Source organism: Trifolium pratense, linkage group LG4 (genome assembly GCF_020283565.1).
Source record: "Trifolium pratense cultivar HEN17-A07 linkage group LG4, ARS_RC_1.1, whole genome shotgun sequence".
In the NCBI taxonomy this organism is placed as follows: Eukaryota; Viridiplantae; Streptophyta; class Magnoliopsida; order Fabales; family Fabaceae; genus Trifolium; species Trifolium pratense.
This window is the reverse complement of record NC_060062.1, coordinates 16,696,597-16,711,397: the sequence shown is the minus strand read 5'-3', so window position 1 is coordinate 16,711,397 and position 14,801 is coordinate 16,696,597. Positions and strand designations below refer to the sequence as shown.

Below are 14,801 nucleotides of genomic sequence, written 5' to 3'. Positions count from 1 at the left end.
CAAATACAGAGAGACCTGCAAATTTCAATAGACTTGGAAACCATCAGCAAGTCCTAGCTCAATTGACAAAATAATGCCATAATTTTTAGGTTGAACGCCATGATCGGGGTTCGAACCCCAACTCTCTCACTTATGCGTGAGTTTATAAAGACTTTGCCATTTTTTCTATATACCCATAAAAAATATAAACACACATTTGAACACATTTTTAAATCTTAATCATTAAATCAAAATCAGGCGGTTTAGATTACACGATAACCGATTTTACGAGAAAATTGTGAGGATGAAAGTCAGTCTTATAATTAATGGACTTTTGTAGAGCATAGGGGATGTAGGATATGGCCACAAATTGCCTATTGTCTTTTTTTGTTTTTTCTCTCCAACTCCCGGTTTATAAGGCAAACCCAATTTATACAGTAACTTGGACTACTTCTTATTAAAGAGAGTTTCATTTCAACCATCTCACAAAACCCTCCTATCTTTTTCTCTCCTTTCCTTCTTTCTTTCCATCTTCTATCTCCTTCCTTTCTCTACCCCCATTTTCGTCTCTCAATCTCACTCTCTCTAAAAGCCAAAAAAGAAAAACATAACATAAGTTACATCAATTGTTATTTTGAGACTAAGATCATGGACAATCAACAACGTAGTCCTCTTCTAACTTGGGCTTACTTCTGCCAAGGAAAGGTAACATTTCTTTACTTTCTCCTTCACATCTTTCCTTTCATTACATATCTTCATGCTTCATAGTGACATTTCATAGCCATATAAAAAATAGTTGTAATTTGAGCACTACTAATTATTCATGGTAAATTTCATCTCAGTAATAAATTAAAGTTTGACTCACAATTTTAAGAGACGAAGTTTAAATTTTACTAGATATTGAAATAGGTTCATTGTGGTAAAAAAAATTGTCGGCATTCACGTGTTCGGCATACTTGTAGTCGTTGGATCAAAATTAGCCGGTCTAAATTTGAATGTAATTTTTAAATCAAAATACTGTCAATCTGATCTTGATCCAACGACCACAGATGTGCCGAATGCCTGAATGCGGCAAATTTTTTACCGCGTGAAACCATGATATCCGTTGTAAAATGGTCATTAGAGTCAGTTTAATAAATAATAATTATTCCCTTCTCCCTTTGTTAAACAGTCAATGGAGGAACTAAAGCAGAGCTTGATGTACACAACAATGGAACTTGAACAAACAAGAGCAACAGTTCAAGAAGAACTAAGAAAAAGAGATGAACAACTACTTAACCTAAAAGAAATTCTCAACAAAGTGATAAGAGAAAGAGATGAAGCACAAGAAAAATGCCAAAGACTTTTCTTAGAAAAATTACTTTTCCAACAAAAACAAAACCAAGATCCTCTTTCTGGAATTTCAAGCATAGAAGATGATATTCAAAACAAAAGAGGAATTGAAACTTCCAACAATAATGGCTTATCATCATCAGATTGTGAAGAAAGCATAGTTTCTTCACCACAACAAATCATTGTAACAACAGAACCAACAATGATGATTGATTTAATAGCAAAAGATAAACCTTTGCCTGAAAAAGGTAAACTTTTGCAAGCTGTGATGAAAGCTGGTCCTTTGCTTCAAACCCTTTTGCTTGCGGGACCATTACCTCAATGGAGACACCCTCCACCACCATTAGAGTCTTTTGAGATTCCACCTGTTACTATTCCTTCACCACCATCACAGCAACAACAGTTTCTTCACCAAGATTCTTCCTTTGTTAACAGTAACTGTGGAAGATTTAGTAATAGAAAAAGGGTTTTTTGTGAAGGTTCTGATTCTGGTTCTGCAGAGAATAAATATCAAAGGATTGTACTCCATTGACTACTACTACCTAGTACCTACTACTGTTACTATTGACTCCATTGAACAATTACTAGAAGATTTTATTGTTGTGTAATCTGAATCGTCTGATCTTAAATTGATGAGTCAGATCGCTCACTGCGTGCAACTGTGTGCTTATACTATAGGCGGATCCTATTTTACCGACTTAGTTAATTAATAGGTTTAATTGTTAATTAGCATTAGCAAGATGGTATTTTATTGATCTAGCATATGTATATTGATCAAGTGGTAGAGGAAGAAGAATTGAAGAGGAAAAAAAATGCTTGATTTTGGGTTTTTGGTAATGTTTGAGGTTAAGGATTTGTCATTGGCATTTTCCTCTATTCACAATCTAGTTTTGTTTCTTTTGTGAAGGGAAAAGGGTCATTGTAATATAATTGTAAGAGTAAAGATCATTTTAGTTTTTGGAAAAATTTGCTTGATCCAATTTCGTCGCGGACAAAATAAAAGTAATTTTTAGTTGGAATAAGAAAAATGTGAACAACTTAGTCTCTAACGTCCAATTGGATTGCAGAAACTAAGTTGTTCTATTTTTTTTTCTTTTAAATTAGGTCTTGTCCGGTTTTTCCGAAGCTAAAATGTAGTATCATTATAGTCTAAATTGTAATGTAACTAAAATAGTGTAGTTGAGTAAGTGATTTGAGTGAGAGTGAGAAAAGATTGATCTTTTACAAGATCACATCAAACAATTAAGAAGAATAGTTGATTAGTTGTGTAGTCGTTAGGATTGGAAGATGTTATGGCCAACAACCAAAGGGGTGAAGGCCCTAAACTATGCATGTTGGACCCACAAATCAGAATCAGGATCTAGTGTTGGTGTGATGTATGAGATGTATGATTATATATTAAGCTTTTGTTAGACAAGTTATCATTATTCAATTTCTAATATCTTTTTATGATATTTAATTTTTTTTTTCTTGGAATACTAATTATTATTCACTAAAGCTTCTTTATGTATTTTTTATCTGCTCCCACTCAATCTTTTTGTTCTTCCATCTTAAGAGGAAGAAGAGTAGCAGATAATTTTGACTAAGATATCTCCATTTCACCTATCATGTTCCATTAAAGCATGACAATGAAAACAAAATTTATAGACCCCCAACAAATAAACATGCTTAAATTATTCTTAAATTATTATGGTATATAAATGAAGTTTAATTATAACAAATTGCCCAAGAATTTTTTATTTTTTTCAAAAAGGTGAATCATAGCGGTACAATTCAGATGGTAAAATGCAGTAGTGATATTTGATATGTTGGGACGCGAATTCGAATTCACAATATCAACCTTCTTTGCACTCAGTGTGTGAAATTTTCTATTAAGGTCTTTCATAAAATAAATACGGAGTAATAAAGAAAAAAGCATAAACTTTTATTTGAGCTACATAGTTAATAGCTTTACCTTTTTATTCATGCTTGTAATTTTTGTTCTAGTAAAATTGATATCCAAAATCATTTTGTTGTTACCGTTGAAATTGTTTGGAGTTCCATATTCTCTCGAATATCGGACTGTTGAGTGTATAAACGTGTTTGAGAACCCTCACCCTTTAAGCTTAACTTTTGGGATGAGATTCAAAACTCACCAATTTTGCATTTGTCAATATCCAAAAGAAGAGTGTCAGCAAGAAAAACAGCACAGTTGATACTTAAAATGTTTGTAGCCATGTTATACAACAGTTATGTTGCTTGCTCAAGGTGACAGAGTCAAGGACATGTAAAGAGAGGTCACATGGATAGTTTTCTACATAGGAGACCATTAGATAAGGAGAGTGCATGGCTTTGTTCAACAATAGTGTGCAACATTTTAAATTGGAGTAATGGTCACATAACTATCTTTGATCTTTGTGATGAATTATCATCAAATACAATTAGGAGCAAAACTCTAATAATGCACACCGCCCTTAATTTCCAAACATTGACATTATAAACCATATTAAAAGAAAATACTAGTCAAGCCAAAAGAGCGTTTGAATGATATAATTTGGATATCTTCCAACTTAAGTAGATGTTATGGAATAGAAATCAATCATAAAAATGTTTGCGAGTATCATATCAATTTGAAAGACTAATTTGCGCAGAGAGAATATCCAATTTATTTGTACCAACAAAAATGTTGCTATTGAAGAATTTCTAACATTTTGATTTGACTACACAATTCACTCTAACAATGTTCTCTTAGTCGTTAAAAAAGAACAAAAATGGGTTACTATCATCCAGCTAAGTAAGTTTAGCTATGGTAATGTACATGATGACATTACCTGAAATGAAATGCATATTCCCTTTCAATGACGGTAACAACAAGTCCAATAAAACACGCTAACGTTGAACATGGGGCTGCGCAAATGACGCGTTTTATTTCTTATATAAGACAACATTAATTGAAGGTTTAGTCAATTGTTGGCTAAATAAGACAAATAAAAACAACTGCATGGACAAAGAAAGATATAACCGAATGAAGCCCAGGCCCATAATTTGGAATGCGCCATAGGTAAAGCGCTCGGAGATTTCTCATTTTCGTGTGTGCCTTACGAATTTATCAAAATACCCCGTCTTCTAGCAGACAACATTTTTCAAAAAATTATCATTTTTATAACGTCCGCTACTTAAGTAGCAGAAGTAAAACAGGAAAAGCATAGGACGCACGAGAAACTAATTGGGTGACAAAAGTAAACCTCAAGCGCTTGTATATGGTCAAAGAATAGAAGAAGTAAACAAACTACTTTTTTTTTTTTGTCAAGTAGTCTAGTGACTAGAAATTCCACCATTAAGGTAGATAAGTGGGATGACTGGGATTTGAACCCTGACCCCTTGCATATATAATTCTATGTCTCAACTAACTGAGTTAAGCTCACGGAACACAAACTACCTCTTTATTCCTTTTTATAAGAGACAAGTTATTTTTTAAATTAATCTAGTCACCAAATAAATCAATTATTTAATGAATAAAAAAATTAACTTGTTGTAAGTGGCGACCTTGCTGCCACGATCCACTGAGATTCACCTCTTGTCGCTTCGATTCGTAGAAAAAAAATGGATGTAGTAAAAATTAAGTGAATTGAAAACGAACCATTTTGACTAAAGCGTTATAATTTTATGAACATATTTATTTATTTTATAAGCATATTTATCAATCTGTTAAATTCAATGACTTATTGGATTGATGTTCGCTTAATTACAATGATCAGTTTGTCTATTCACTCGATGAAAATAGATTGGAACCAATGTCAGTAGAGGTGTAACAAGTATATTTTCTCGGTTTTTAGGAGAAATAAAATCCGAGCTAATAAATAATGAGTTTAATTGTTGTGCACTGTCAGTGTAATTTTTTTTACACATGCATCCAATGATGCGTTGCCACATCATTTAATAAATGTGATATATCATGTGTTTTTTTTAAAACACATGATATATCACATTCATTAAATAATGTGACAACGCATCATTGGATGCATGTGTAAATTAAATATCATACATGATATGTCGATATATTATTTGACGCATGTGTAAAATTATTTTACATTGACGTTGCATATAAATTAAATTCATAAATAATAGCCAGTTTAGTTCATATTTTACAATTTTCTCTCAAAATCTTTGCCAAATTGAACCAACGAAGAGCACATTGATTTGGTTCGGTTCTTTCGATTGATATATTTACATTTCAATAATCATATATTTAAAAATCTAAATTTTTAAAAATATTCAAAATATTATAGTTTTTTTTGCTACTAAAACAATTACATAAACTAGCTTGAAAATAAAACCTTTGATATTTTACGAGAATGCATACACAAACTGATATGTCCATTTTTAAGTGAACCAATTTTTGGTATAGGTTTTGCCATTTTGGCAACACAACACAAGTGATAAATCAAAATTGACCACTTGGCAGAGCTTTAACTGATGCAGAAGACTTGACCACTAACCGATCCACTACTTAAGTAGCCGACAATATTTTTAAAAATTTTCATTTTTATAATGCCCGCTACTAAAATGACGGAGGGTAAAAAGCCCAGAAGGCGCTAAACGAAATTCTCATGATTTAGTTCTTACCCCTAAATGGCCAAACCAACGAGGTTACTTGAAGTTTACAAAAATAAGAACCAAAATAGGGTGGAATGCAAAGTGAAAACGGTTTAAGGAGGGTTATTCTACAAAACGCGGAGGCTTGAAAATGGTCACTATCTTGACTAGACTATAAAGTAGTTACTATACACACCCTCATAGTTCAAAACATTAGGCAGATTTCTACTAAGTGTGTCTGTCTCCTCTCCTTCACGGCAATCATTGAATCGAACCTTAGTCCATTTTTTCTCTATCAAGTTTCCAGAAGACTCAAAACTCATGGTGGCGGGAATAATATTCAATCTTAGCTTCTAAGTCAAGTTCAATGAAGCATTGCAATTAGCCATTTGAAACAGTGACATCTACATAATCAAAGCATGCACAATACAATTATTTACTACTATTTAAAAAGGAAAACCACTTCATAACTTTAATATATGTTAAATTTTAATATATAATTTAACAAAATATTTTAAAATAAAATAATGACTTTTAATTTTAAATTTTTCATTATATTTTTTTATGAAGTCCTTCAACATAGATAAAACCCAAATTTGCAAGTAAATCCTTAACTATTCTTAAAGAGTGTAGGCTCTTATCCTCTCTACCTATTTAAGAAACACTCATGTTAAATTAATAGAAGACAAGCCAATGAGACACGAGTAGCCACATATTTGACTGTCTGTGATTTTACTGAATTTCTATCTTGTATATCCAACACATTATTATGAATGATATGTTATAAGCCTCCCCAGTCCTATGTCAAAAAAATAAATCCTATTCAATGGCCTGATCTAAAAATCCTGAATTTTGATATGGCATGGTTTAATAGACGACATGATCACGATTGTTGACCTGTGTGTGATCCCAGACAACAAAGATCCTACGAATAAACTAATTATTAATTACCTGAGATGAGAACAAATTTGCCCAATTTGAAAAATATGAAGAACTCGATTATTAAAAAAAAAATACAATTAGCCTTCAAAAACTAACTACCAGCTGTTTTCTCTCACTTTTCTCATGGATAAAGACATTATTAATATAAGAAAAAATAACAAAGGTGTCATCATTTTAACAAAGAGAGTACCTACAATGGGATTTAATACTATTTTCATGCCATGGTAAATCATTTGAAGAAATGAATTACAATATTGAGATGCCATGAGCATGCCCTAAATGTAAGTTGTTATCATCATGGCTAGCAACGTTAAGTATAGTATTCATGATAAAAGAACAACACTAAGAGTGTTAGCAAAAGTGAGGAAACATGGTACCACCACATCGTTCCCTAACACTAGGATTTGTAACTTCAGTAAATCTGGCATTGAAACATTACCCGGACGTTGGAAAATAATAGTGTGCATTCAAACACTCTATAATACCTACACAAGCAGTAGTAGGCACATTGGTCCCTCTGAAAAAATATCGAAATTCCAAATATCTACTGTTTGGAGCCTCTGTGAGCTTACACTATGCTGTATGCCAAATTCTTAATCATGTTGAATAAGCAGTTATGTTTTTCTGACCTATATGCTTGAAGGTAAAGAATTTGCATCTAAACCTTTACTCACGTGGGTTGGAATATCACCATAAATGATGAGAATTCATACTTTAACAGCATGAGAAGCAAGGAAAGTTTTTCCCTTAATCATCTTCTTCGTCATCTTGTTTGTCGTTGTGATTGTGTTTTTGGGCAGTATACATTTCAGCAACCTGAAAGAACATGGTTAAAGGATGACTAAATGATTCAATTTTATGTCCTCCGTTACTCTTTCTCAATCTTCTATCATATTACTGTTTAGTCGGATAATGAAAGATTGTGATGTATTTTACCTGCTCAGACGAAGAGGCCTGTTCAGGAGCTTTGTCAGGCCGAACTCGAACTAGACGCGGAAATCGAAGAGATATGCCCTTTATTTAGAAAATGCAAAAGTACCACCAATATATGTTAAAAGCTATCATTATTCAACTAAACAATGTTAACAGGCATAACTCCTAAATAAATTGAGACACTTGTTTGTATTATCAATTCATTTTTTCCTAATACCTTATTGGAATCTACTTTGCCCACTGCAGCTCGGTAAACAGGGCTAATGGTCAGATCTGCAGCTTTCACCTCCCACACCTAAATGAAAGAAGATAAATATATAACTAACCTAAAAATATTTGCTTGTGAGCATAATGCAATTTTATTAGATAAAAATAAGAAGGCATTTGCAACAATTCATGCCAACTCACTAGTCAGGATTTTTGTTACCTCACTAGCTTCAAACCATACATCAGGATTGGTTGATTCTCCATATTGATAATATGACTGAAATGAAGGATCAGGTTTGAATTAGTTCATAAAATATTAAGCAGGCTTCAGAAAAAGTTCAGAGAGAAACAAGAGCCAGGTACCTTTGGTTTGGGAATCACTTTAGAGCGAAGACTAGTAGAACGTTCTTCAAGGACTTCCTCTTTGAATCCAGTTCCTACCCACCATAACATAAAGAATAAGTGAGAAAATTAAGTTTAATAAACAAAAGAACTCTATACAACATAATACACTCACCTATCTTGGCAATACTTTGAAACTCTTCATTATCGTTGTCATAGCAAGCAAGGAGAAAAGCACCATACACTCCTACAAGACATCATATCACTTATTGATTTCAGACCCACTTTGAGCTAAAGGTTTACATTAACAGCACATAAAAACTCCCAAGGCCTAGCCTTATTCAGATGTAAGTGAAATATCGGCTTAAAAATGTTGAAAAAAGTAACAAACGTAGGCATCGCCACATTAAAGAGCATGTTTCATGATCACCTGTACGTTTACCGCGTCCGTGGAAAGCACCAATAGGTACCAAATCCAGGGAGTCCCCTATACTGCAAAGTAGAACCAATATATAATCGGAGCCACGATAATACAAAAGTGAAATGCGAAAATATGAGCAAAGCAGCATTTTAGTCTTTGAAATTGTAAGGGCCGTTCAATTTAGTCTCAAATGTACGATATAGCAATTTAGTCCCTTAAATTGAAAAACATCAATCAATTTAGTCCTATTTACAAATTTAGCACCACAATTTTAAAGGTTTTATGTTTGTCTTGATGCACCAAGAGATTATTCTAGGTCTTTAAATAGTTTGATGGATGTTTACTAAAGAAATATGTTTTGATATAGAACTACATATATTGAAATTCTTTAATTTAAAGGACTAACTATTATGTAAATTTGAGGTGCTAAATTGATGGACACTTACAATTTCAATTATTTACTATGACAAAAATTGATATCATGACCTTACTTTTCCATATAATCTTTCTTCAGTTTCAGCCAGTTGAGCGACCGCTTGGAGGGTTCATATGTGGCGTCTTCATGTAATGTTTTAATAATCAATCCCTCACAGCTAAAAAACAAGAGACAAGGTAAATGTTATATGATAGAAATTATTGCAAGAGAAACCAAAGTTGGAAGAACCGTGAGTTAGGGCCAGTTTGTTTCAGCATTTTTATAAAAAAGCTTCAGATGAGAAATTGGTTTAAATAGCTTTTCATAAAAAATCACTATTTCATCCTTTTGCTACGACTTTTTTTGGATAATAAAATTTCAAAAAAATACTTAAAATGAGATGCTATTTTTATTAGATTCTCGTAAAAATCATTTTCGAGATCTATCTTTTTGGAAAATATGTGATTTTTATTATGTTAACATCTCTAACAATGAATATCTAAATTACTGAATGTTTTTAATTTATAACAAATTAGTTCAAAATAGCTTATGCTGTTTTAGACCAAATTCTCATAAAAAACTACTTTTAAAAATATAAAGCTAAAATCACTTTCTACAGTGTCAGTGTCTGTCAAATGTTTTTGAAAAAAGTATAAAGTATAATGACATGAAGACAACTAAAGACTAAGAGTATGCTAACATAGGCAGAAATGGTGCCATATACTTTCAACTGAAATCATGAAATTTATATCTATATGAATTTAAATTAACTAGAAGAATTTAAAAACCTTGCATCAATAGCTTGGTCAAGAAATTTTTGTATCTCCTCAACATCATTTGATGTAGTTGATGTTGCAAACTGAAAGAATCCAGACTCTTCCTCAAAAGAGGCGTAGAGATGCTGAAGATAAAAAATTAGGCCCTTGTCAACATATAGTTCTCAAGTATAAAAATATGAGAAGATAACTCATTTCAGACACATGATATACAATAAAAAATTAGTTCTTCTTAACACTAACAAATGATACAGTCACATATAAAAGAGATTCAATTGGCCTGCTTCCCTAGCAAACTAAAAAAACTGCATGGTCCCAATCTCGTGTTACCTAACCAGAAATTAATGCATTTCCACCTCTCAGACAACTCTATCATGCATTCAACTATTTAATAAAGAAAAATAATAAAATGAAACTATTGGCAATGCAAAGGTAGAAGATGTCACCTCTCTACGGATTCTAAGGTTTTCCTGAAGAAGTGCTTGGCCATTAAGGTACAACAAGTCAAAAGCAAATACGCAAACCTCAACCTTAATGTCACTTATTGCTACATTTTTGCGGGCTCGAGTACTAAGCACCTGTCAAGATATAAGGTTGTTATAACATTATTATTCTCAAATACCCACAAACAATATCAGAAATCGGAAAGCTGCAACACCAAAATAGGTAAAACAGCACAGACATTAATTACAAAAGGATTTCATTTTAATTTTTTTTGGTATTAAACCCTCTGGTTCCCAGGGGAATGGGGCCCTGGTAATTCAAAGTTCGGGCGCAAGGTAACTAAAGACTGACCAAGAATTGTTCCCACCATGAATCAAACTCGGGTTCTCCCGAACGATTCGTCCGAGGGGGAGCTCATTAACCACTTGAGCCCAATGTCTTGGTTCAAAAGGATTTCATTTTGATAGGGTGCCAAAATAGAAGTTTTCAGACTATAATTAAATTTTGTATTGACACCCATAAAAATAAGCATATGCAATGAGATTACCTGGAATGGAAGGATTCTCTGTTTTGCACGATCATATGCAACGAGTTCACAATCAAGGATAAAAGATGATACTGTTGTTTTCTTTAACCTGCTCATTGACAGCAAATATCAAGAACCATAATGTTGAAAAAAATGAATTGGAAAGCAACTGGTATAGTTGTTTCAATATAGCAAGAGTTTTTTCTGTTAGAATATTTGGAAAATATCTCAATATATCATCTCTTAAAATTGGTTCTCATATTTTCTTGTCATGTTTGCTTCCTTATTATTATATTAGGACTAAGAGTCCAATATCTCGACATGACATCCAACGTTAACATATATCAATGTTAATTTTATTATTCGGAGTATTAAATTCCTCCCTTTACATCTAAATGACTAAATACAACAATTTCAATATAGTATCACTATAGTATCATCCTATATTATCTGTCCATGTCACAAATCCACTGCTCAGTTTCTCTGAAACTCTAGTATAGTAGTATCACAATCTCCTTATCTATATGATTCTTTTCTTTTACCACACGTGCATGAATTCTCACGACCCTTAATATATATGTATCCCAAATACAGTGTAGCCATGGTCTCCCGTCAATTTTAGTCCGAGTTGACTTTCAATCATGTTTAGTCGAGTCCGTATACACTTTTCTTTTTATAGCTTAGTGAGCTTTACTTTAAGGAGGACTACAAAAATAAAATGAAAAATATCTAAACGCAGCAATATTCTATCATAAAACATATTAGAGTATCTTATACTACCTCTTGCCATTGGTTTCTATATTTCCTTATATAACATAACCTGTCGAAACATCCAATGTATCACAGCATATCCATATAATTTTGTTATTTCGAAAATTAGTTTTCCTCCATTTATATTTATTAGATTAAACCCTAAAACTTCAACAGTTTTGTTAAATGCAGCTTCAAGATGTCTAGAAAATGTTCATAATTGGCACAAAAGAATGCTGTCAGACCTCAAACATAATATTCACAGCTCCGTATGATGATTTTTACCTTGAAACTGCAGCAACAACATCAGGAAACTTCCCAGTGTTCCTTTCAGCATTTCTACTGTAAATTTCTACTGAGCCATTCTCCAGGTAATGTATCTGTCTCAATACAACTAATGTTATTGCACATAATAAGTATCATAAGCCGTGCATTTATAATGGAATATATGACCATGAAGAATCACCTGAGCACGCTCTCCATCGTATTTGTACTCGCACGTAAACTCTACATCCTGAAACTTATTTAGAATTTCAGATACACCCTTGGTTGCTTTTGACAGCATAGGCCCAACCGGAACACCAGGAGTAAAATCACACTTCTTTGGAAGTTCCCATACACCATCCGTAAGCAGTGCAGCCACAATTTTGTCATAATCAGGAAGAACAGAATAGACTTTTTTAACAATCTGTGCAGCCTGATGCAAGATGAAAACATATATATAAAAAAGAAAAAAGTTGGTATCATCATCATAATCCACTGATACCTTAGGTTTACAACTAAGGCACGTATCACCATTCACCCTACATAAGATTAGCTTACCTCTTCAAATGGAGACTTAATTTCAGGAGGCGGTTTAGAATGTTCTTCAGTGTACACTGCAGCTTGGCCTAATGCAGCTAAGAGAGTTTGTTCGGCATATCCAATTCGCAATTTTGTCTGGAAAACAAAACCAAGTAATTAACATAGAGAAGTAAACCCACCAGATTACTTGAATAACAGAAGAATTGTAACCTGTAGCAAACGGATTATATATAGAGGTTCACAGTCAGTTGCAGCAACAAGAAGTGACTTTATGTGATTCTTTTTCTTCTCTTGACTGTCTTTTCCAGATTCCTTCAAACATGTAGAAAATAAGGGTAAATTAGTAGCAAACTCTAACTCTCAACTAAAAATTGTTCCAAATTCCAACAAATTCATCTTTACTTTTCATTTTTGCTAACCCGCTGTAATTAGGATCTTTGGCCCTCATTAGGCACCCCAAGTCCCAAGGTATCCCCACGGCTTAGGTCCTTTGGACTCGCTATGGGACTAATCCTCGATTCGGCAGCAGAACATCTGGTTTTTTTTTTACTAGGGTTGGGGACTCCAGGAATGGGTTCTCTTCCTAGGGGAGAATCATGTCGCCAATATAGAAAATCTATAACACAAATGAAACTCTCTCATACACATTAATTTGGTGCAAGCAATATATTTAAAAGTCAAATAAACTTCTAATAGTGATGGGTATTGATAGAGTAAAGATAAAAAAACAGTACGGAAAGAGTTTTGTTATGTATATGATGAAAGGAAAACTGAATACAAAACCAAAGCAAAGCTCCACAGTAGAGAAACAAGCATCTCTTACTAGTACTACCTAACCATAAAGATGATAACAAAAATAACCCAGTGATCATAACTAATTTCCACGATGATATTTATTGAGGGAATATCCTAACAAACTGCCACATCAGCTCATCACACTTTCTTTGCGACTCCTTTCTTAACCCTCCTCTCATACACACGCCACACTTTGGGCTCAACATTCTTTTTGTTAACCAACACATCCCTTTCTTTAATTACAGGCCCATTCTCATTCCTATCAGATCAGGCGAACAGATAAACAGTCAAAGTCTTCAAAAGGACTGAAACATTTGATAAAGATTAAACTTCTGTAAACAGAACTAAACAACTTAACCTCCAAAACTGACAGTAAAATACCTTAGCAATAAGATGAAATGTCTTGAAAACCTTCCTAATAGTCAAAGGTTCAGGCTTCCGCATCATAGACTGTGAAGAACGGCTAGCTTTCGCAACTAAACCTAAGTCACCTTTTTCCTGTTAACAACAGAACAAACAAAATTAACAGCTTCCGAAATTCTAACCCTTATACTGAATCAACAATAATCTAAAAATTTGAACAACAAAAAACCTTGTACTGAATCCTAATCTGCTGCTCAGTCCTTCCACACGCCTCGGCGAGCGCCTTAATAATAGAAGCATCGCCAATTCCCAATTCTAACCCTTCGTGAGCCGGAGCAATTCTATTAGCAGAAAGATAAACAACCGGCACAAGATCCTCCGGTGTAGTGTATATCACCGTCCTCAACAGATTACACACAATGTCAGTTTTCACAATCCTTCCACTTTCTTCGTTAATCATGTCAAAGGCTAAACAAAGGAATAAAAATGGTACAGGTTTTTCCTTCTCCCAGCAAACAACAGAACTTGGATCGAAACTCGGTGGTTTCTTCTTCAGTTGCGGAATTAGCTCCTTCAATTCGGAAATTATCCCCTTGGAAGAAGATGAAGTGTTGCGGATCTTGTTCGGTGGTTCAACAGTTTTAACGGTTTCTAGGGTTTTGAGATTGTTGTTAGGGTTTTGAGCGGGAGGGGAGAGTGGAGATGGAGAAGGAGAAGGAGGAGGGGGAGGGGATTTTCGTTTCTTGGGAGATGAGGAAGAAGGTGGTGGTTTCTTCTTGGCGGCGGCGGCGCGTGCGCCGGACATGAGTGCGTCGAAGGCGGAGGGTGGCTTTGACATTTCACGGCGAGGGGTTAGTGAGAGAGGAAATGTTAAATTTGAAGAACAAGAAGAATTAACGGGAATGCGGAATAATAAGTTAATAACGGAAGACGGAATAGTGTTGCCGGGATGTAATTGGCGGGAACATAGATTTTGGGGGACTACGATAAGATTTTGCGTCAACATATTAACCAATTTGAACCGTCCGATTAAAAATAAATAAACAATAGTTGGAATTTTATACTGTATAAAATTATCAACATTCAGAATTCAGATTGTGTATTTGGAATTCTCATTTACCTTCAAAAATTTTGAGCGGAACAACGAACCCAAATATTCACTCCGTCTCAAATTGAGCGACAGAGTTGGTTGTCGTG

General features: G+C 33.8%; 2 protein-coding genes across 4 annotated transcripts; one reads left to right on the top strand and one right to left on the bottom strand.

Annotated features, from left to right (window-relative positions):
• The first annotated feature begins 331 nt into the window (after positions 1 to 331).
• On the top strand, positions 332 to 2,277 carry LOC123919893. Its single transcript, XM_045971916.1, has 2 exons — positions 332 to 684; positions 1,151 to 2,277. Exons 1-2 carry the CDS (start codon positions 628 to 630, stop codon positions 1,841 to 1,843), a joined length of 750 nt encoding a protein of 249 aa, XP_045827872.1. The 5' UTR covers positions 332 to 627; the 3' UTR covers positions 1,844 to 2,277.
• Positions 2,278 to 5,878: 3,601 nt separating this feature from the next.
• LOC123919892 (DNA ligase 1-like) lies at positions 5,879 to 14,629 on the bottom strand. 3 transcript variants are annotated; one of them, XR_006813355.1, is made up of 18 exons: positions 13,834 to 14,514; positions 13,623 to 13,739; positions 12,657 to 12,758; positions 12,465 to 12,581; positions 12,109 to 12,339; positions 11,928 to 12,022; positions 10,914 to 11,001; positions 10,369 to 10,500; positions 9,935 to 10,047; positions 9,223 to 9,324; positions 8,741 to 8,802; positions 8,486 to 8,557; positions 8,332 to 8,405; positions 8,189 to 8,245; positions 7,979 to 8,056; positions 7,765 to 7,842; positions 7,503 to 7,644; positions 5,879 to 6,290 (listed from the first exon to the last, which is right to left on the bottom strand). XR_006813355.1 is itself a non-coding variant. In XM_045971915.1 (17 exons), the coding sequence occupies exons 1-17, from the start codon at positions 14,608 to 14,610 to the stop codon at positions 7,576 to 7,578; spliced, it is 2,364 nt and encodes a 787-aa protein (XP_045827871.1). In that variant the 5' UTR covers positions 14,611 to 14,629; the 3' UTR covers positions 6,945 to 7,575. The 3 variants fall into 3 exon arrangements, 1 of the variants encoding a protein (XP_045827871.1); XR_006813354.1 differs by lacking the exon at positions 5,879 to 6,290 and adding an exon at positions 6,945 to 7,313 and having other exon boundaries at positions 13,834 to 14,541; XM_045971915.1 differs by lacking the exon at positions 5,879 to 6,290 and having other exon boundaries at positions 6,945 to 7,644; positions 13,834 to 14,629.
• Between the last annotated feature and the right edge of the window lie 172 nt (positions 14,630 to 14,801).